The sequence below is a fragment of the Mastomys coucha genome, unplaced genomic scaffold (assembly GCF_008632895.1).
Source record: "Mastomys coucha isolate ucsf_1 unplaced genomic scaffold, UCSF_Mcou_1 pScaffold1, whole genome shotgun sequence".
NCBI lineage: Eukaryota > Metazoa > Chordata > Mammalia > Rodentia > Muridae > Mastomys > Mastomys coucha.
In genome coordinates, this window is record NW_022196891.1 from 33,313,686 (window position 1) to 33,337,576 (window position 23,891).

At 42.3% G+C, this 23,891-nt stretch overlaps 1 protein-coding gene and 1 long non-coding RNA gene across 3 annotated transcripts; one reads left to right on the forward strand and one right to left on the reverse strand.

The window, feature by feature from the left end:
* Positions 1-16,153: 16,153 nt before the first annotated feature.
* On the reverse strand, positions 16,154-16,955 carry LOC116070278. Its single transcript, XR_004110334.1, has 2 exons — positions 16,707-16,955; positions 16,154-16,589 (listed from the first exon to the last, which is right to left on the reverse strand). It is a non-coding gene; the product is annotated as an uncharacterized LOC116070278 (long non-coding RNA).
* A 136-nt stretch (positions 16,956-17,091) lies between these two features.
* On the forward strand, positions 17,092-22,232 carry Znf281 (zinc finger protein 281). Of its 2 annotated transcripts, none has more exons than XM_031384055.1 (2): positions 17,092-17,240; positions 17,457-22,232. In XM_031384055.1, the coding sequence occupies exon 2, from the start codon at positions 17,475-17,477 to the stop codon at positions 20,145-20,147; it is 2,673 nt and encodes an 890-aa protein (XP_031239915.1). In that variant the 5' UTR covers positions 17,092-17,240; positions 17,457-17,474; the 3' UTR covers positions 20,148-22,232. The 2 variants fall into 2 exon arrangements, with proteins under 2 accessions (XP_031239915.1, XP_031239921.1); XM_031384061.1 differs by having other exon boundaries at positions 17,461-22,232.
* Positions 22,233-23,891: the final 1,659 nt, after the last annotated feature.

The following is a 23,891-nucleotide window of genomic DNA, read 5'->3' on the forward strand; positions in this document are numbered from 1 at the left end:
GGTCCTCTGGAAGAACAGCCAGACCCTATATTTGTCACTCTTAAAGATTTGCTTTTGACTAGACTCAGACTGAGATGTAGACCCCAGTGAGGTCAGCGAGGTCTCTTGCAGTCTGCTTCTGGTGGTCTTCTTTCCTGCCCTTCCTTCCATTGGCTGCTCTGCAGCCCCCTCCCATTTTCCTTAATGTGTTGTTCTTTCAGAACAGTACGTTGGCATTGGTGATGCAGGAGTAACAAGGTGCTGAACTCTGCCCGGGGGCTCTGCTCCTGGCTTGAGCACATCATTCTTTTTTGGTTTTTGGAGACAGAGTTTCTCTGTGAAGCCCTGGCTCTCCTGGAACTCACTCTGTAGAGCAGGCTGGCCTCAAACTCAGAAATCGGCCTGCCTCTGCCTCCCAAATGCTGGGATTAAAGGCGTGCGCCACCACCGCCCAGTGCACATCATTCTTTGGAGAGATTGAAAACTGTTATTTTTGCCAGCTCTTCATGCCCTAGCCCTGGAGACACAGTAGTAGCTGTCAGTCTAGGAATATCCTCTCCTTTTTAAAAAATATTTGTTTATTTAATTTGTATGAATGTTTTGCCTATGTGATGTATGTACCTGGTGCCTCTGAAGGTCAGAAGAGGGTGTCAGATCCTCTGGAACTGGATTTACAAATTGATATGAGATACCTCATGGGTTCTGGGAATTGAACCTAGGTCCTTGGGAAGAGTAGCCTTCATGTTTAAAGGCTAAGCCCTTTGTTCAGTCCCTCCTTTCCTTCCCCCTCTGTGCCCCATAACCAAGTTGAGAGCACTCTGATTGGCACCCACACACAGTGCATCCTCAACAGACTTGTGCTCCTCCCTCCCGTTCTTCTTAGTGTAAATATGTCTATACGGGAACATGGGGTCAATTTATTTGTATGAATTCTTGTTTATTGAGAGCCATGGTCTTGCTATGTAGCCCCACACATACACACAATAAATAAATAAAAGTGTAAGAAATGTGCCTGTCATTGTTATCAATCTGGCACATGACGTTTGTGTCAGTTAGCATTTCTGCATTGCTGTGACTCACAAGGAGGAATGCCGCCTTCATGTCATGGTTCCAGAGCCTTCAGTCAGTGGTCTGGTCCTCTGTAAAGCAGTGTTTCATAGTGGGAACAGGAGTCAGAGCAAAACTACCCATCCAGGAGAAGCAAAGGAATCTGAGGAAGGGGTTGGGGGCCTGATATCTCCTCAAGGACACCCCAGTAAACCCTGTCTTTCCATTCATCCCTGCTGTGCCATCTGCCTTTAACATGTGGGCTGCTGGGAGATGCTTAGCCAACCTTTCTAGTCATATTAGTTAACTATATTCATAGTTAAATATATATATATATGTATGTGTACATATATATATATACATATATATATATATTTAGTTTTTTGAGACAGGGTTTTTCTGTATAGCCCTGGCTGTCCTAGAACTCACTCTATAGACCAGGCTGGTCTCGAACTCAGAAATCTGGCTGTCTCTGCCTCCCAAATTCTGGGATTAAAAGCATGTGTCATCACTGCCTGACACATTTATTCTTTTTAAAAAGGAGGGGTGTAGTCAAGTTTATGTTGTATCTGTGCTTTGTAGGTTAAACACACACACACATACATACACACACTCTCATATACATACACACACGCACACTTATACACACATAACACTCATAGATACACATACACACATAATACATTATGAACACATTCATATTGTCACTAAATTTGTTGTAATTTTTCTCCACTGTTTATTTGTCTACAATGTATAGGATACATTAGTTGAGCTTATGAAAAATTTTAGGAAAATCATCAAAAATAAAGCTTAAGGCTATTTTAAGGAAACCCACTAAGGGAGTGGTTTTTGCGATAATGTCATGCTTGTTGGTTTTTCTCAAGATTGATCTGTGTCAGCATTTGTGATCCTTCAGGTTGAGAGCATCCTTAGACTTTCATCAGTCTTCCTGCTGATAGCAGCCCTGGGCCAGAATCCATAAAGGCCCAGACCAGCTCACATACAGATGGGAAACCATTATAATTCTGTTCCTGAATAGGGAGGGACCTGGTATAATTCTGTCACTGAGGTCTAAGATTGTATTAGAGTTTTAGCAGCTGCATCATGTCATGAATAAATAGTCAATTAAAAGTTTAAAACTTTCTGTCTCAGTGAGTTGGGTGGGGTGATGCATGTTTTTAATCCCAGCACTCAGGAGGCAGAAGCAAGTAGATCTCTGTCACAGGGAGAAGGGAAAAAAACAAAAACCAAACAAACAAAAAAAACCCGAATAGCCCAGGGAAAGATACTTTGCACTAGAAAACAGCTAAGAAGTAAACTACTGGCGGGGCGGTGGTGGCACTCAGCACTCAGAGGCAGAGGCAGGTGGATCTCTGAGTTCTGAGGCCAGCCTGGTCTACAGAGTGAGTTCCAAGACAGCCAGAGCTACACAGAGAAACCCTGTCCTTAGTTCAAATCCCAGCAACCACATGGTGGCTCACAACCATCCATAATGAGATCTGATGCCCTCTTCTGGGATGTCTGAAGACAGCTATAGTGTACTTACATATAAAAAATAAATACATCTTAAAAGAAAAGAAAAGAAAAGAAAAACATTCTGGTTGTCCAGTGTAAACTTTGTTATGTTTGCTTTTAACACATCAGTGACTGACTTGGTTTAAAACTGAGGATGTTCTAAAACATTCTAGAAATGCGCCTATGGAAGAGGCAGCAAGGCTGTCACTGTCTCTGGGAGTATTTTTTAAATTGAGAATTAAAAATCATTTCTTTTGGAGGATAAAATTTAGAATTAAATTGTCTCTTTATATACTCTGACAATATTAAATATATTTATTGTACATAGCTATAACAATTGTATATGCTAACAAAAATAATATATGTCATGTTTTCAAATATTGACTGTGATCATTTAAGTAATAATAGTCTTAATTTTTTAAAAATTTTACCTTAGCAAGTTGTTTCTAAGGAAGAAATAAGTCTTACTTGAGATACTGTTTTTGCTTGTTAAAAAATTGCTGGTAGCTGGGCAGTGGTGGCGCATGCCTTTAATCCCAGCACTTGAAAGGCAGAGGCAGGCGGATTTCTGAGTTCAAGGCCAGCCTGGTCTACAGAGTGAGTTCCAGGACAGCCAGGGTTATACAAAGAAACCCTGTCTCAAAAAAACAAAACAAAACAAAACAAAAAAAAAATGCTGGTATCATTAATAGTTGAAACAAATATACGAAGTTCATAATTTGTAAAAACAAAGAATACCACTTAGGCACTTTCTGCTCAGATTCATTCCTTGGACTTTAACTGACTTCTCTTACAAAGCTTCCAGGTCTTTCCTTATGCAGGAGTCTGAGGTAAACGAATAGCTAATTACAGTCACCGGACCCTTCTACACAACTCCCATACTTGGGCCAGCCAGTTGTACAATTGTGGAGGATGAGCTAAGGGCTTCCAGCATGCTAGACACAAACTGAGTCTTATCCCAAGGCTGACCTATGATTATTACAAATCTTAGAGGAAGGAGAAAAAACAATGAAAGAAAGAACTCAAGGCGATTTATGTGTAAAAAAGATTTTAGAGCGGAAGGGCCCCAGTGCCCAGCAAAATGAGTGACAAGTGATTTACATAGTGACCTCATTAAGCCGGAGAATAATGAGAGACAGCTTTCAGACCAAAAGAAAAGTTTTCACAAAAAGCATCAAGTACAAGATTGTCAGAAAGTTCTTCATGGCAGCCCTAAAGGGTAGCAGATCACTTTTTATACCTCAAAGTCTACGAGGTAGTAATTTATAAATGAAAACCGTGTACTATCAGTTGCATATGAGGGGAAACTAAGGATGTTCCCAGATATGTGGGGTAGCGACTCGGAGTCTCATTCACCCTCTGGCCAGAAGCTGTTGATAGACATGCTCCACCGCTGAGGAGTAAGTGCCCGGAAGAGAAGCAGCAAGCCCGTGGTGCAGGCTAGCCTTAGAAAGGACACATTCATGCATGTGCTGTTGTAGAAAGTCCTTAGCTACATCACACCCCAGACACCAGCAAGGAGCAATGCAAGTCTGCTACTTACATATATTGGGGAAGGTATAAGACTATCAGCCAACAGTTTTGGAAGGAAGGAAAGGAGGAAGGAAGGAGACTGTCAGCTAAAAAAGTAGAAAACAGGTACTATCAAGATGATTCCAGGGCTGGAGAGAGGGCTCAGAGGTTAAGAGCACTGACTGCTCTTCCAGAGGTCCTGAGTTTAATTCCCAGCAACCACATGGTGGCTCACAGCCATCTGTAATGGGATCTGATTCCCTCTTCTGGTGTGTCTGAAGACAGCTACAGTGTACTCATATACATAAAATAAATAAATCTTTTTTAAAAAAAAAAGGTGATTCCAAGGTTAAAGGAGCTTGCTGCCCTAGCCTGCAAGACCTGAGCTTGATTCCTGGGTTCCACATGGTAGAAAGAGAGAAGTGACTTATTCACGTTGTCCTCTGACACCCACACAAGCACTGAGGTACAGGACTGTGCTTGCGCACATGCCTGCACACACTATGTACATGCATATTATATGTATAATATGCATGGATATAGATACTAATTTAAATAATGTCATCACTCACTTAGATGGGTCTAGGTGTGACTGACTTATCCTAGAGAGACTGTCTTTTACAATAAACATTGGATATCAAGTCTGTGGTGAACGTCATCATGCTTAAAATCCTATCAAGTGCCTACTGTGGGGAAAGGGGGACATGCAAATATATTTCTGAACAGTTTAGAGCCAGCTAGATTCCTGATATCTCTTGTTTATTTTTTATTTTATTTATTTATTTATTTTTTTTTTGGTTTTTCGAGACAGGGTTTCTCTGTATAGCCCTGGCTGTCCTGGAGCTCACTCTGTAGACCAGGCTGGCCTTGAACTCAGAAATCCACCTGCCTCTGCCTCCCAAGCGCTGGGATTAAAGGCGTGCGCCACCACGCCCGGCTGATTCCTGATATCTCACGACATTAAGACAGAATATATTTCAGCCCAAAGGATTCTGACCTAATGAACATATTCCTGAAGGCTCACAGTGTTAGCTACAAAGGTTTTCTCAAGTAGCTCAAGATAGCCTGATGGAACCATTATTTTGTGTCCTTTTAAATGGTAAGTTCCACAGACAACTCTGTCCACAAACTTGATGCCTCTTACTGTCCTAAGGATCAGCTGCTCCTGAATTCAGCACTCACAGGCAAAACCTACATCAGCTAAAGGCTGATACTTAGTCATTCAGAGTAGCTGTTACTTATTTTAACTCTAAAGTAAAACAAAGAAGAATCCAACAAAAGCCTTCTTTATTCCCTAGGACTGAATGTTCTTTCCCCTGCTCTAAGCGTAATGTTACACTACAGCTTTGGGAAGAGTGACTAATAGCCTGGGATTTGAGACAATTTAGTTACTATTTATGGTGTAGAGAGGTGAAGGCTTGCCACTGCAAAAATCTACATTATCCTCAGCTGCTCACAGTGAAATAGAACAGATTATGAGGTGGAGCGGGCCTGTGCTTTTGAAAACCGTTTCAGTCTTTAGAGGCTTTTGGTTGAGCATAAAAAGTTGTTGTAGCCAGGCATGGTGGCATATGCCTTTAATCCCGGTAGAAGGAGGTGTTAGAGGCAACTACTATAGTTGGTCAATTTTATCTTTTAAGGACAGGTGGGGGGGGCTGCCAAGATAGCTCAGCAGTTAGGAATGCTTGCTGCCGCCTTTCCGAGGACCCAAGCTGAGATCCTATTACCCACATAAGACTATTGTCTCTAACTTCAGCTTGAGGAGTTATGGCATCCACAAGCAAACCCTGCTCCCACCCCCATAGATGGTATACACAGGAGTCAAAATTTAAAATTTTAATTCTAAAAAGGGATAGATCCGATAAAATTTTCAGTTCATCTCACAAATCTGTGCCTGAGCTGCATCTCAGGAGTGTTGTGAGTGTGCACCACAGCAAAGTGAACACCAGGTGTGTCATGTTGCACACAGTTCCTGAACTTGGAGCAATAGTCTGGAGACTAGGATTCTGAGTCAAATAACCCAGGCCACTGAAGCACTCAGTGTCCCGGATGAGTGAGGATCCTCATGAAGTGTAAGGGGAAGAGGTTGTCGGGCCAGCTTAGCAGCTTTATATGAGGACTCTGTCCCTCTAAAACTTTGCTTCTGTTTCACAAGTCATAACTGACTGTGGCAAAGGATAAAATATGCTCTTTGGTTCTTGGAAATTTCAATAGTCCATCGAAATTACCTAGTGGATATTTGTTTACAACAACTCACGTGGTCTCTCAAGGCTGTCGGTTCCCATCAGCCACTTGTCTCCGCTGGATTCTGTTCCCACTGACAAAATGGAATGGCACATGCAGCTATACATATCTTCTATATGTAATGGGGAATTAACAACGCCAGTCTTTCTGGGAAGTTCTCAGAAACACAGCGGGTTGTGAGTTTCTGTTGAAATGATAAATTACTTTTTTGAGACTCTGGTCGATGTTTAGAAACGTTCTTCTAACTACGAGTGAAAGTCTAGGTTTATTATAGATGTGCAGGGCCTGGGGCCTGGGGGAGAGCTCAGCAGTTAGGAATGCTTGTTGCTCTTCCAGTGACCTGGGTTTCCCCAGCAGCCACTCAAACTAACTCACAACCCTCTGTAACTCCAGCTCCAGGGGACCCAGGGGCCTCCTTTTTTTTTTTTTTATAATAGAACGAGGCTTTGTTAGATGTGTATCTGACAGCCTTTCCTTCAATAAGTAATGCTGCCAAGTGGTGGTGGCGCACGCCTTTAATCCCAGCATTTGAGAGGCAGAGGCAGGAGGATTTCTGAGTTCGAAGCCAGCCTGGTTCACAGAGTGAGTTCCAGGACAGCCAAGGCTATACAGAGAAACCCTGTCTTGAAAAAAAAAAAAAAAGTAATGCCAAATATAAATGTTTACCAGAGGGACTCATGTTGAACTGACAGCCACCCAGCAAAGTGCAAAGTCACACAAGAGCAAGTATTGGAGAAAGACTCAACCAAAGACCACACTTGATTTAACTAAATCAGCATTTCTTATTCTGCCGCTGACAAGCCAAGGCCACTGCTGCAAATCCATGGCTTTGTCAGTTTGCTCCTCTCTGGAGAAGTTTTGATCTCTAAAACCTGCTCAATACTCAGTGTACTGCTCTCTTGAGTACTGCTGGACTATACCCCTCAAACTTCTGTTATGGAGGTCTCCAGCAGTAACCCAAAAATAGTATAAGATGTGGAGACCAGGGAGGACATCCGTCCAGCTCGGCCAGATCCTGGGGCCGTCACATTCCAGCTTGGAAAACTAAACCTTCTGTGCTATGAATTAGTTTCTGCCAAGTTGGGCACTGCATTCTAGGTGTAGCAGAGGTGTGGCAGAGGTGACTGGAGCAGTGCCCCGTACGTAGACACTGACTTACCAGCATATTAGATCCTTCAAGGGCATGGCCAGGGTTTTGTTCATAACTCTATCTTTAGTGCCTTGACATATAGTCACTACTCAAAGATAAATAAAATGAATTGCTGATCATTCAGTGACGTTTTCGGGTCCTTTAGTATTTGATCTTACTGTGACAATCAGTCATTCATACATCAATTGCCTTGTCCCAAAGGCTACAACGTCCTAAGCGCTTTACAGATGCCATTGACTTAATCCCCACACCAACTCTGCTCCTTAGGTATGTCATGATGTACATCCATAGACAAGACACAGGAATGAAGAAATGTAATCCAGTTTCCCCAGCCTGGCTCACTTCTAAGAGCCAGAGACAGGACTAGAACCCAGGCAGTTTGCTTCCAGCTTCTACAACGTTAGCCTCTGCTTGCTTCTAAGCAGTTCTCTCAGAGTTGTTTCCAAACAACCCATAGCCCTGGCTGATCTGGAATTTGCTGTGTAAAGACGACTGGCCTAGCTCAGAGATCCACCTCCCTCTGCTTCCTGAGTGCTGGACTAAGGCATGCTCCACCATGTCAGGCAAAAGCACACACACACACTCTAATTGCTTCATCACTGGTTTTCTCTCTCTCTCTCTCTCTCTCTCTCTCTCTCTCTCTCTCTCTATCTATCTATTTATCTCGCCAGCGTTGACATACATTTGAACTTTAGGGGTTCCAAAATCCATATCCCTTCCAGACATTCTCTCGAAGGCTCACAACAACACATTCACACACCAAATGTAATTTTTGTCACCTGTTCTGCCTTAACGTTTCTATTGCTGTGATGAAACTCTATGGCCAAGAGAAACTTGGGGAAGAAAGGGTTTGTTTCACACCCCCTTCCATATCACGGCTCATCATCAAAAGCAGGCAGGGCAGGAACCTGGAGGCATAGCCTGATTGCTTATTGGCTTGCTCCCCATAATTTGCTCAGCCTGCTTCCTTACAGCACCAAGGACCATCAGCCCAAGGGTTGACCTACCTACCATGCACTGGGTCTACCCATATCACTAATCAAGCAAATTCCCCACAGGCTTGTCTACAGCCTAGTCTTATGGAGGCATTTTCTCAACTGAGCTTCCCTCCTCTTAGATGACTCTAGCCTGTGTCAACTTGACATTAAAAACTAGCGCCAATCAGTGGTGATACACGCCTTTTATCCCAGCACTCGGGACGGCAGAGTCAGGTAGCTCTCTGAGTTTGAGGCCAGCCTGGTCTACAATGAGAGTTCTAGGTCAGCCAGGACTACACAGAGAAACCCTGTCTCAAAAAAACCAACAAAACAAACCAAATCTAGGCAGCACATGCTCCAATAAACATGCATGTCTTTCTATTTAACTCTCTAGGAAAACAGTACTATTACCAAGAGCATCACAAAACCAAACCAAACCAAAACAAAACAAAAAAACAGCAATCCCAGAGTCACCTGTCCCTGGGCTCTGTCTCATGTTGTAAGCATGTCCAGTGTACACTTCCTAAACATTCAAATCCCATATCCTTACTTCTGATTCTCTTACAGCTGTACTACCACCTTGCCTCTAAGAAGGGTCACCTCAGACCACTGCTGGGTGGCTGCTGATTGTTCTGATAGGGTTTATGAAGTGCATGCTATGCCACACAGCTACATGCTCAGCCCCGGGTTTATATTTTACCACTTTCTCAGTTAAAATTCTTCAATGACTGCCTCACCCACTTCTTAAAGAGCTACGTTCTTTCCACGACATCTAAGACCTTCTTAACCTCATCCTCTCCTGTCTACAGTTTTACCACCTTCCCTTCTCTCTACCAAACTGTTCCCTGGTGGTTCTGAGCTCCCTGCAGGTGGTAGGTGTTCTAGATGTGTGTCCCCACTCCCACCCCGGCCTCCTGCTTCACTGCTGCAGACTCTTCCTCTGAAATGTTCTTCCTCGGGTACCTCTCTGATCACCCTGCCTCCTCTTTCAACATCAGATCTTCAGAAGCAGTTATCATATCAGATGCTCAACACAGAGGTGGCAGCCACTCACTAGATTTAACTTCCTTTGCACAGCCCACTCTTTTCCTCTAGAAAGATTGATATGGGGTTCACTGTATGACTAGCTCCTGTAAACATCTCTTGTGAGTGAGTGTGTGTGTGTGTGTGTGTGTGTGTGCGCGTGTGCGTGTGCGTGTGCGTGTTGCATGAACAGGAGTATATATGGGTGTGTGTACAGCCATGTGGAGGCCAGATTGGGATTTGAGGGTCTTTCTCTATCACTTTCCACCTTGATGCCTAGAGATAGGGCTTCTCATGAAACTGAATGCTAGCTGTTTTGGCTAAAATAACTTGGCTGGCTGTGGAACTCTCTGAATTTGCAGGTTTCCACTGCCCCCAATCCATAATTGCTGGGGTTATAGGCACATGTAGTTGACCCAGCTTTTCTGTGGGTTCTAGGGATTCAAACTCAGATCTTTGTGGCTATGGAGCCAAGCTCTTGCCTCAAAGCCATCTCCCCAGCCATATTTCTTTTTCTTTTTTTTTTTTTTAAGATTTATTTATTATTATACTTAAGTACACTCTAGCTGACTTCAGACACACCAGAAGAGGGCGTCAGATCTCATTACAGGTGGTTGTGAGCCACCATGTGGTTGCTGGGACTTGAACTCAGGACCTTCGGAAGAGCAGTCAGTGCTCTTACCTACTGAGCCACCTTGCCAGCCCGCCATATTTCTTTTAATCTATCCATCGGAAGAGTGCTTTTTTATCGTGCATGATGCTCTGGGCTCAATCCCCAGTAGTCTATAATATAAATTAGGAGTAGTTAAATGCCTGAAATCCTAGCACCCAGGAGGCTAAGGCAAGACTTTGTGTTTAAGACTAGCCTGGGCCCTACATAGTGAGACTCTGTCTATACACACACACACACACACACACATACACACAGAATTGATTACTGTTATTTTATAAGTAGGACAATTTAAAGTAGACTTTTGTTTTGTTTTTATTCTTTTGAGACAGAGTTTCTCCGTGCTGCCCTGGTTGTACTGGCTGTACTCTGTAGACCAGGCTAGCCAAAACTGGGGGCACTTTTGCCTCCCAAGTGCTGGGATTAAAGGCCTATACCACCACTGACTAGCTTAAAGTAGACTTATTTCTAGTGGGTTTATTGTATGTATATTTTATAGAGGTATACATATATAATAATAAAAATCCTGATAGTTATTTTTTTCTCTCAAGCCCTCTGATTTCTTTCAGATTTTATTTTTAACTATCACATGTGTGTTTACCTCTTTAAACAAAGTTCACATTCAGATTTCAATTACCCATGGTTAATCCTGATCCAAAAATATTAAATGAAAAATTACAGAAATAAGCAATTCATGACCTTACTTGTGTGCTACTCTATGTAGTGAGATGAAATCTTTAAAAAAAAAAAAAATGAGTTTTTTATGTGTAGGGTGTTTTGCCTGTGCGTCTGTCTGTGTTCCACATGCATGGCTGGTGCTCTCAGCAGACAGGGTGTCAGATCCCCTGGAACTGAAGGTACAGATGGTTGTGAGCTGCCACAAGGATGCTAGGAACTGAACCATGATTCTCTCTGGAAGAGCAGCCAGTGCTCTTAAGTGCTAAGTTACCTCTCCAGCCCCCGTGGGCTACAATCTTGAGCCATTCCTCCCTGGACTGGAACCTTTCCTTGGTCCAGCAGATGCACCTTGTAGGCCCTACCTCTCAGAGTCACTTGGCCATCCTGGCTATCGTCTCCTCTCATGGCTTGTATAACAACAGTCTCCTCTGAGATTAAAACATTGCATTCTGTAGAAGACCTTCTTAAACAGGGAGGACATCTTGAGGCCACGGTCCCATGGCTAATGAGAGATAGCATACTTAAAATGCTTATTCAGATGCTGTCTTCTGGCTTGCAGTAGCATGGTAGAACACATGAGATGCACTTGGCCTTCCATGGATAATGGTGGTGTGTTTTTCTGTACATGGATAATGTCTGTGTGTTTTTCTAGTTTTCCTGGCATGATTGCCTTCTTCCCTTATGCTTCCAGCTCAGAAGCCAATGAACATCTTTGTGTGTCCCTCCCCTGTTTACCCACTGGGGGGAGAAAAGGAAATGGTTTTATTTTAAAAGATGAGCATACAGGCTCTCAAAATGGCTTCTACTAGTTGAAAAGATGCCTGAAGACCTGAGTTTAATCCCTGGAACCTACATGGTAGAAGCAGAGAAGATACTCCCACAGATTGACCTCTGACCTCCATGTGTATGCCATTCAAGACACTGGAGGGTTACAAGCTGAGTATAGCTACATGTGAGCGTATGGCTAGCAAGATTCTGTTTCTAACATTTTTTTTTAAGATTTTATTTATTTTATATATGAGTACACTGTAGCTGTTTCCAGACATACCAGAAGAGGGCATCGGATCCCATCATAGATGGTTGTGAGCCACCATGTAGTTTCTGGGAATTAAACTCAGGACCTCTGGAAAAACAGTCAGTTCTCTTAACTGCTGAGCCACCTCTCCAGCCCTCTAACATTTTTTTTTTTTTTAATTGGAGGAAAGAGAAGCATAATGCAGGGTTTTGTTTGTTTTTATTGTACTTGTTTTTGTTTGGTTTTGCAGCACTGGAAATCACTCCAGGACTTAAAACACGCTAGGCAAGTTCTGTTCATCACATTAGCCCTACTCTGGCCTGTTGAGATAGCCTCTTACTGTGTAGAATAAGAGCCCCATCTTCCACAAAATAACTAAGAACATATAACACCCTTGCGTCTTCCTCTGATTTGGTTTTTTAAAGATTTATTCATTATTAAAGATAAGTACACTGTACCTATCTCCAGGCGCAACAGAAAAGGGCATCAGATCTCATTAAGGGTGATTGTGAGCCACCATGTAATTGCTGGAATTTGAACTCAGGACCTTCAGAAGAGCAGTGCTCTTACCTGCTGAGCCGTCTCACCAGCCCTGATTTTATTTTAACAATATGTAATTAATAAACACATATTTAACCTATCGTTCTCTGGGATAAAGACATCACAATTTATTCTGCCATCCCTTTGTTGAAGGGCATTTAAATGTGTCTAATTTTCTGCCTCGGGGGCCCGGAGCAACAAGAACTACTTTAAATGTGCATTGATGCTTTTGTTTCCATGAGATATAGCACCCAGAAGGAACTATTTATACAAAGTAGGCTGGAACATGATTTATTACCAAAATAAAAAAAGTATACAGAGATACCACACAGTCAAAGGAATTCAGTAAATGATGCAGGGTGTGGTAGAACATGCTAGTAATCTCAGTGCTTGAGAGACAGGGGGAAGGATCCAGGCCAATCTGGGCTCCAGAATAAGACCTTGTCTCAAAAGAAATCAAAACCAAAAACAAACCCACAAGTAATATCTCACTAGGCCAAGAGTTGGGCTACTGTGGTAGACAGATCTTGCCTAGCATGTTTGAGGTCGTGGAGTGATCCCTAGTGCCACAAAGCCCTGCAATATGCGTTTCTTTCCTCCAATCAAAAAAAAAATTTTTTTTAGAAACAGAATCTTGCTGGCCTATATTTTCTTATATAGCCAAGGCTATATAAAGACTTGGGAACCTCCAGTCCCCTGAATGCTGCGATTACAGGTATGAGCTAATATACCTAGCTATAATAAATATGCTTTTAGTAAGCCTGATGTTTATTAGCTCTGTTTTTGTAGATGGAGTTTTTGTGTAGCATTGGCTGTCCTAGAACTCACTCTGTAGACCAGGCTGGCCTTGAACTCAGAGATCTGCCTGCCTCTGCCTCCTGAGTGCTGGTCTTAAAGGCCTGTGCCACCACTGCCTGGCCCATGATTTTTCTTATTCCTTCCTTTAGAGAAACCCTACCTTGAGAAAATTATATCTAAGTTATATGAATGGCCACATGAGTTATTTGATCTCCAAACTATATAGATTTCATGTAAACAACCTGGGTTTCTAATATGGAAGTCATAACAAATCTTGTGCAATGTTCAGGAAGTTTTATTTACTGGGGAATTCATTTATTGCACACAATATAATATTCCTATTTCATCAATAAAATTTGAGGGGCCTGGGCCCAATGACCTGACTCAATGGGTAGAAATGCTTAGTCTAAAGCCTGATGACCTAAGTCTGACTCATGAAACCCACATGGTAGAAGAATGGACTACAGCTGCCACATGTCACTGTGGCACACATGTATACACAGTAAAAGATTTAAAAAAAAATGTAAGAGATTGTAGGGAGATTATGGGTAGAAGAGGTGGGAAAGGGGTTATTAGCTAGCACCATTACCTGCTGGACCATCTTGCCAGCCTGGCAGATCAGTTGTAGTCACCAGCATATATTAAGATGTTTAGGTTTTCTTTGTTTTGAGACAGTTTTACTACGTAGCGCTGACAAGCTTTGGGCTCACTATGTAGACCAGCCTAGCTTTGAACTTAAAGAGCTCTGCTTGCTACTGTGCCTAGAGACTTTGCAATTAAAGGTTTCTCCTACCACATCTGGTCAAAGAGGTTTAAAGATGCAATTTATGGCTGGAGAGATCGCTCCGCTGTTGAGAGCACTGGGTGCTCTTCCAGAGTTCCTGAATTCAATGTAGATGTATATGCGGATTGAGCACTTATTTACATAAAACAGGTAAATAAATCTTAAAAGAAGTGAGGTATATTTTGTATTTTACAATTTTTTTCTTATTTTTACTGGTCCTGTGGATTAAATCTAGGGCTTTACACATCTCTATTACACACATATCTTTTTGGCAGTCCCGAGACTCAAACCCAGAGCCTTGTGAATGCTAAATATTCATTGTACAATACACAACATCTCCTTGTGAATGCCAAGTATTCATTGTATAATACACAACATCTCCAGCCCTTTTAAGTCTTAATTTTAGGAGCTAGAGAGATGGCTCAACAGTTAAGAGCACTGTCTATTCTTCAAGAGGACCTAGGTTCAATTCCCAGCACTTACTGGTTTGAAAATATCTGTAACTCCACTTCCAAGGAATATGATACCCTCTTCTGACCTCCTTGGCACCAGGCATGCACATGATACACATGTATACAGGTAGGCAAATACAATCATGCACATAAAGTAAAGTTTAAAAAAAAACTATCTATCCTGGTGTTGGTAGTCTATACCTTTAATCCCAGCACTTAAGAGGCAGAGGCAGATGGATCTCAGTGAGTTCTAAAACAGCCTGGTCTAAGAGAGAGAGAGGCCTTGTCTTTTAAGTGCTTTTAAAAATATTCATACTTCTGGGTGTGGGGGCGTAGCCTGTGATTTCAGTACTTGGAAGGCAGAGAGAGGTAGGAAGGTTATGAGTTGGCCATTTAGTGTCTATTTCAAATAGACAATTCATATTTATTATCTTTTTTGAGGATTTACTTACTTTATGTATGTGAACTTTTACCTGCATCCATGTATGCACACCATGTTCATGCCTGGGGGATCCCCTGGGTGGGTGTTGGGAATTGAATCCTGATCTTATGCAAGAAAAACAAATGCTCTTAACCGCTGGGCTATGTCTGCAGTCCCTATTACCTAAGTTTATCTCTTTAGTTTTGAGGATGGATGGCTTTCCTGGTTCAAGCTTTATCCACAGCAGGCAACCACAGTACCACTGGATTATGTCAGTAACCTGTAGTGTTTAATCTTTCAATTATTTTCTAATTTTATAAGTTCAAAGATAATAAGAAATATACCAAAGTTGCTGCTCCAAACAGAATTTAGAAATATTAATATTTAAATTTTTCATCATCCAGCCACTTCCCAGAAACCGATATGCTGAGTTTCCTAATTATTATCCTGTGTGGTTGGGATGCTGTTTTTATTTTCTATCATCAAAGAATTGAATAGCACAACCAGTGTAAGTGATGTGCTGGTGTGTTATCATCTAAATGCTCAAGGTACGACTTCTAATGGTGAAAAACGGGAAAATAAATGGACGTTGATGAAGTGTGTCTTCTTTTGTCTGTTCCCAGGAAAGTTTATTTCAGGCATTTCCACTGGCGGAATGATTAGCGCTAACAGCTTTCCCCCTCCATTTTATTTTACAGGGTCTCTTCATCTTCCTGATATATGGGGTGTACAACCTAGAGGTAAGTCTGCTTGGAGTAGCTCAAGGCTGACAGAGTGAATGAGAGAAATGACAGGTTTCTTATCTTGATAACTGTAGAACAAAGTTGGCTTTCATATGAGTGTCCCACTGCCCTTCATGCTTGGACTGGCTTATGTGCATGCCAGCTTACTATTAAACACGGACGCCCTGAGTACAGGGACAGCCTCATTTCTCACTGGCACTGACTATTATTTTATTACTGCCTGAAGTTTTTGAATTTTCAGTGTTCAATGCTCAGTTATGTCTGATAGTTTCAGGAAATAATTTAAATGTAGTTGCATGGGGTTAGGAAGGTACAATGCCTCATGAAACTACTCATAAAATACAGTTTTAAGGTTTCCAGGCAGGCTCAGAGAGGCCTGTGTTGGTAAATAATAATAGCTATGGTTTTAATTGCAAAATTTCTCAGAGAAGTTTAATTACAAGAAGTCATCTCGAGAGAAGCACTATGAGAAAATGGACATGTGATTTCTTTAAGAAAACACACTATGTAAATAACTTTTCTCCAGATCCTTTTATTAAAATGTCTGTGATGTATAAATATTCCGAGGAAAGTTGCTGGTTTAGATTTTTGCACGCTCGCTGTGAATGCCTTTTACAGATTATTAGTTACTAAAGAAATATCCATTTGGTTTGTCGATAGAACTTCTAATTTCAAGATTTTACCTAATTTCCCCCAACTAAATAAGGAGCAATTTTGCAAGTTTCTAGGCATTCTATACTGGAGGGGTGGAGAGAGTGGAGTTTGTATCCTAGCAGAGATTTTAAACAAGAACAGTGGCCAATATTTTACAAATGAGGCTAGTTAGCATCCAACCTGATAAGCAAATTTAGACAAAGGAGAAAGTACGTGGTGGCATTTAAATACCATCTGGTGATGAAGTGTGTGTGGGCGTGTTTTACAGGATAGCTGCACCTGGGGTTACACGTGGTTTCCCTTTGCTGTAGCCTTCAGGTAGGCTGGCAGTGAGACAATTTTCTGCAGCGGTACCGGTTACCTCCACCACGGCAGTCGCAAAGGCTCCTTCAGTAAAGTAAAGACAAGCGTTATTGCTGTCCCCATTTTGAAAGGAAGGAGTAAAAGCTATCTGTAATCGATACCGTTAACGAGTTTAAAGATTTCAGACAGAATCACAAGTACCTTAAGGAATCCTTTTCTAGGTCTGATTTGGATTGCAAACACTAAAGTGAATCAAATGCCAATGTTCAGTTCTCAGTTTCTCCACCTTCCCCAACCCCTTTCTCTGCTGCTCCCACGCCACGCTGCAACACGCTCGCCTGGCGTCCTCCGACTTCCCGCCCCTTGAGTTCCACCTCCCGTGCGTCTTTTCCCCAGAAACCCTCAGCCACTTTCTGCCCCACGGCAGAGCCACCAATCGCGTCCCCTCGCTGCGGAAGACCCTCCGCTGCCAGCCTCGAAGTCCCCGCCCCTCCCACCTAGCCCCCCAGCAGCTCCGCCCAACCGCCCCCTTGATTGACAGGCCAGCCAGGCGGAAACTGAGGCGCAGGCGCACAGAGCTCGCCGAGCTCCCCTCTGGTCCGGTCGAGGACTTCCCGGCAGACACCGCGCCGCGGCTGCGCAGAAGCGGGGAGGCTTTTAATTCCATTGTGGAGAGGACGGCGTTATTTTTATTAACTGGAGGCGACGGCGGCGGCGGCGGCGGCGGCGGAACCCGTAAGTGTGGCCGGCGGGCCGGGGCGGGCGCAGGGGCGGGCGGGAAGGCCGCGGGGTCGAGCGCGCCGGGCCGGAGGCGGCGGGGCTGCGGACGAGAGCCGGGCGCCGTGCGGGCTGGGCGGCGGCGCGGCGGGTCCCAATCGCTGCGGTGGTCCCGGCCCGGGGCCCGGCCCTACCGCCGTTCCCCCTCTTCCCTCCTCTCCCTCCTCTCCACAGCCAGGCCTCCTCCGGGGCATGAAAATCGGCAGCGGGTTCCTCAGCGGCGGCGGCGGTCCCGGCAGTAGCGGTGGTAGCGGCTCCGGCGGCAGCTCCGGCAGCGGCGGCGGCGGCGGCAGGAGAGCAGAGATGGAGCCCACCTTCCCCCAGAGTATGGTTATGTTCAACCACCGGCTCCCCCCGGTCACCAGCTTCACCCGGCCGGCGGGGACGGCCGCCCCTCCCCCGCAGTGCGTGTTATCCTCCTCTACCTCCGCAGCCCCGGCCGCTGAGCCCCCCCCTCCGCCAGCCCCGGACATGACTTTCAAGAAGGAGCCGGCGGCGTCAGCCGCGGCCTTCCCTTCGCAGAGGACCTCCTGGGGATTCTTGCAGTCCTTGGTGAGCATCAAGCAGGAGAAACCTGCGGATCCTGAGGAGCAGCAGTCCCACCACCACCATCACCACCACCACTATGGGGGGCTGTTCGCTGGGGCTGAAGAGCGATCACCAGGCCTAGGAGGAGGGGAAGGGGGGAGCCACGGCGTCATCCAAGACCTCAGTATTCTCCACCAGCATGTCCAGCAGCAACCAGCCCAGCACCACCGTGATGTATTACTGAGCAGCGGTAGCAGGACTGATGACCATGGCAACGAGGAGCCAAAGCAGGAAACTAACGTCAAAAAGGCAAAGAGGCCAAAGCCAGAATCTCAGGGAATCAAAGCCAAGAGGAAGCCAAGTGCATCTTCCAAACCTTTGGTTGGAGAGGGAGAAGGTGCCGTCCTGTCCCCAAGTCAGAAACCTCATATCTGTGATCACTGTAGTGCTGCTTTCAGGAGCTCCTACCACCTGCGGAGACATGTCCTCATTCACACGGGAGAAAGACCTTTCCAGTGCAGCCAGTGTAGTATGGGTTTCATTCAGAAATACCTACTGCAGAGACACGAGAAAATTCACAGCAGAGAGAAACCCTTTGGATGCGATCAGTGCAGCATGAAGTTTATTCAGAAGTACCATATGGAGCGACACAAGAGGACACATAGTGGAGAAAAGCCATATAAGTGTGACACTTGCCAACAGTATTTTTCAAGGACTGACAGATTGTTGAAGCACAGGCGCACATGTGGGGAAGCCATAGCAAAAGGAGCCGCTAGCGCAGAACCTGGGTCCTCAAACCATAACAGTATGGGTAATCTGGCTGTGTTGTCTCAGGGAAATACGAGTTCTTCAAGGAGAAAATCGAAGTCAAAAAGCATAGCTATTGAAAATAAGGAACACAAGACTGGCAAAACAAATGAATCACAAATGTCAAACAGTATAAACATGCAGAGTTACTCAGTAGAAATGCCTACTGTGTCTACCAGTGGGGGCATAATTGGCACTGGAATAGATGAACTACAGAAAAGGGTGCCAAAATTGATCTTTAAGAAAGGAAACAGAAAGAATACAGATAAAAGCTACCTTAATTTTGTGTCTCCGTTACCAGATGTAGTTGGGCAGAAATCCTTGTCTGGTAAAGCAAGTGGCTCACTTGGCATAGTATCGAATAACAGTGTGGAGACCGTCGGTCTTCTGCAGAGTGCAAGTGGCAAGCAAGGCCCGATAAGTAATAATTATGATGATGCCATGCAGTTTTCAAAGAAGAGAAGATACTTACCAACTGCCAGCAGCAACAGTGCCTTTTCTATCAATGTAGGACACATGGTCTCCCAGCAGTCAGTCATTCAGTCTGCAGGGGTCAGTGTTTTGGACAATGAGGCGCCATTGTCACTTATTGACTCCTCAGCTCTAAATGCTGAAATTAAGTCTTGTCACGACAAGTCTGGAATTCCTGATGAGGTTCTACAAAGCATTTTGGATCAGTATTCTAGCAAATCAGAAACGCAGAAGGAGGATCCTTTCAATTTAACAGAACCACGAGTGGATTTACACACCTCAGGAGAACACTCTGAATTGGTTCAAGAAGAAAATTTGAGCCCAGGCACCCAAACACCTTCAAATGACAAAACAAGCATGTTGCAAGAGTACTCCAAATACCTCCAGCAGGCCTTTGAAAAGTCCACGAATGCAGGTTTTACTCTTGGACACGGTTTCCAATTTGTCAGCTTGTCTTCACCTCTCCACAACCACACTTTGTTTCCAGAAAAACAGATATACACTACATCTCCTTTGGAGTGTGGTTTTGGCCAATCTGTTACCTCAGTGTTGCCATCTTCATTGCCAAAGCCTCCTTTTGGGATGTTGTTTGGATCTCAGCCAGGTCTTTATTTATCTGCTTTGGATGCTACACATCAGCAGTTGACACCTTCCCAGGAGCTGGATGACCTGATAGATTCTCAGAAGAACTTAGAGACATCATCAGCCTTCCAGGCCTCATCTCAGAAATTGACTAGCCAGAAGGAACAACAGAAAAATTTAGAGTCCTCAACAAGCTTTCAGATTCCATCTCAGGAGTTAGCTAGCCAGATTGGTCCTCAGAAAGACATAGAGCCTAGAACAACGTACCAGATTGAGAACTTTGCACAAGCATTTGGTTCTCAGTTTAAGTCGGGCAGCAGGGTGCCAATGACCTTTATCACTAACTCTAATGGAGAAGTGGACCATAGAGTAAGGACTTCAGTGTCAGATTTCTCAGGGTATACAAATATGATGTCTGATGTAAGTGAGCCATGTAGTACAAGAGTAAAGACACCCACCAGCCAGAGTTACAGGTAAGGCCTCAAGTGTGACCAGGCTGGGAGTCTAATGTCATTTTGTTTTATTTTGAGAACACTGCCATTGGAATGTTTCTACACGATCCTATTAAGAATAATGTAATGCCCTTTCAATGCAACTTTTCATATTTAGTTTATTTTGTTAGTGTGATTTTAGCTCTGTTTGTATTATGATTTTTAATCAAAATCAATAGATTAAAAATAGTTTGACATTCAAAGTGACAATGTTTAGCAATCAAATTTACATGTATAGATTGTCAGGGAATAGCCCAAAGTTTTAAATACAAAAACAAAAAAAATAAAAAAACAAAACAAAAAAGTACAGAAAAAAAAAAGAAAAGAAAAAAAGGAAAAAAAAAGAAACTTTGTTGCTAGGATTAAGGTTATTCTAATTGCTTTACTCTCAGGAAAGTGTAATAACGCATGGGAATTCTGTACGTTATCACCGTAATGGAATATCCAATTTACAAATAGTATGATACACATTTCATTGTTTAAGTTAAGGGATCTTAAACATTTCAAATTGCTCTTTCTGGGCTGATAGAATATACATTTCATCATTTTAAGTAAGGGATCGAAAACATTTCAAGTGCTATCTCCATCTGGGCTGATCCAAAATTCTGAGATTGTTGGCTACCTATATTTTGTTGCAGCTTTTAAGTGTACTCCAAACTTCCAAACCCAGATTCATTCCAGATTGGTAGAACAAATATTCTTAGATCTTTGATCAAAGCCTGGAATGATAGCTTTAATAAAAGAAGGAGGAAAAAAAAAAACACCCTCTTTCTCCACCTGTAACAAGGCTGTAATTCCATTAAGTGATTCTGTGAATGTCTTATCTAGTACAGTGTTAAAATTAAAACCCAAGTGGTTGGTTGGTTTCAGTATTAAAGTAAGTTCAATTCACGTAATCTATTGAAATTTGGGGTATACATTATTCATTCTACATGGCCTAGAACATCCTCTCATTTATGCTGTATGTACCACCCTCACTTCTGGGTTTTGGTACTTGTTCTTAACTTCCTTTTAAAGTTCTGGGCCTTCTTGTTCCTTCTCCCTGTCTTGATGGTTTCAATTTTAGAGTGATTTATCATCTAGGAGATAATTGATTATGCATTTTATATGTCTTATGACATTCAAGTACTAAAAAATAGGGTAAACATCCCTGACCTTTTTTTTTTTCCTTTTTTTTAAAACCCAATATAGATTTCCATGTACAAGCTATAGATGTCAGAGGGTTGTAATCCCACCTGGTGGCATAGCTTGTGTAACCGAGAAGAGTGTATATTTAGTAATGACATCAGAACTCTTTGTGAAATTGCAGCCTTTAATGTACATTTTGAAGGGGTGTATTAGTCAGTATTGTACAGGGATCTTGTAAAGTCATCAAAACTTGCTATGAACGCTAATTGCCATTTGAAGCTACTGATAGGCAGTGGCTCTGCTCTAAACCACTTTTTAGCAATTGTATTTTTTTCCTGATTATATTTTTTAATGTACTTTGATGTTTATGCTGATGAGTTTTTATGTACTTTTGGTGATGTTTAGTCTTATGAACTCTTCTGACGTCAGAAAAGTACCACTGGTTGTTTGCAGTCTCATTGTGTAATCAGCCTACCACAGGCTTCCATGTATAATAAAGTAATTAATATTGTGCAAGTGTAAAACACTTCTGTTATAAAAGTGGTGTTTGGAAAATAAGAAATTATTAAAAATGGTTACAAAATACTAGTTAATTCCCTTTCCCACCTTCCACCTTTTAGCTTTAGTTAGCTAAAGGGTACCAACTTGTCATTGAAAGGTTTTTAGAAAATGTGTTTAATTCTTTTAATACACTCAGTACTAAAATGTCTGTCTGTCTTATTAAGTGCAGTAAGTTCTTTTGGGTACAGAGACAAGTGTGATCAAAGATGGAGAGGACCTTTACCCTGTATCTCTTAAGCTGTATGATTTCTTTCTCTCTTCTCTTTTGTTTTATACAGGTTTTGAATTTCTTTAACTTTTATTGTGTGTACTGAATACTACATATGTATTATTCTGATTGTTTGCTCTAGTTTACTACCAATAAAAGTCCTGTTAATCACAACATTGAAGAAAGGAGATATCACTTAGTCTCTGTGGGTTACATTTCATAAAATGTTCACGTTAATAGTATAAATTGTAATTTAGGAGCTTGCATTTTTACTGTATTTATAATGTATTTTGTCTTTCTAGGTTTATTTAAAAATCCATTGAATATTTTGTTTGAGGTGCACAATAATATAAAGAATAGAAATCTAATGTAAATTACATTATGTTGAAACTAGGCTAATCATCCTAAATACTAGGGAGATTATTTATTGAGGCTTTATTTAAAATCATATCAAGATATTTTTGGCTTAAGGTGTTATATATCCTTTTGCCTCAAAGGGTTATAATAAAATTACAGAATGATGGATTAAAATGGTCTTGAGCATTTTTAGTTTAAAAAAAGGCTATATTGCTATTAAAAGGTTAAGAAATTGAGATCCTAGCTATTAGAAGGAAAGGTGAGATTGTGATATAGAAGGTCCAATAAAGGTGTTTGGCATAAGTTAAAAGACTGAAGCTGATCATGATGACCCTGGCACTGGGGAGGCAGAGGCAGGTGAATCTCAAGTCCAGAATGGTCTACAGAGTAATTTTCAGGCCAGCCAAGGCACAGTGCACAGTAGAACCTTGTCTAAAAAAAACCTGGTCTAAAAAAGAGAGAGATGTTTAAATCTCTTAGGATGTCAAGAAAACTGCTTTAAGGTTTTTTAAAGGTTTTTAAGTGTATGAATTATTGATGGAATAGGAGTGAAAACACAAAAGGGTAGAATGCAGATTGTATGTATATGTGTGCTATATATAATTTATAGTAAACATAAGCATGGGCCTGTTTATTAGAAGGTAGAATAGTTGGTTTTGTTATAGTTACCCCCTAAACACACTTGGTTGTTTCTTGGAGTCAAGTGCCTTAGGGAAGTTTCACACACTCTACTATGGAAGTTTCTACTATGACTCCAGTTACTTGATTCTCTGAACAGTTTTTTTTTCTCCAGATTAGCTGGAGCAGATTAGAATTTTCAAAACCTACTTGCCTGCCTTTGTGTTTTTCTCTTATGGGCTGTATATGAATTTGATTGTTTAACATCCTTTTTTATTAAGACACTAGAGTATGGCCTATGGCTACAGGTAGTTCAGTGGACAGAGGTCTTGCTCAAAGCTGGTGGATTGGTACCATCTCCAGTACCAAGTAGGCCGGCTTCTCTGGACTCCTGTAATTAAGCACTAAAGAGGTAGAGGCAATCAGATCAAAAGCTAAGGGTCATCTCTGGCTACATGTGAGGTCTGAGGCCAGCCCAGGCTACTTGAGACTCTTCTCTCAAAAAGTAAAAAGGCATGCAGTAGTAAGTGATGCTGTTAGTTTCTGTTGCACTACATAAATTCAGCAATTATTGACCAATATTTTGTAAGTATTGCAAACGATATAAACATCTACCTCAGATTTCATGTATTGCACTAATTAGGGAGAAGTTCTTGTCCGTTTTAATATTTTCATTCCTGATAATCAGGATTTTATAATTATCATTTGTATAGTAACCATTAAGCCTGGCTAGGTAACAGTTTGAGCAGCTACCCTCAGGAAGACATACCTTACCCTTGACCTCTCATTTCATAGCTGCTTGTTAGAAGAGAGTAAGATATCTAAAAACAGCAAGGCTATCATTTTCTGGGTTTTTGT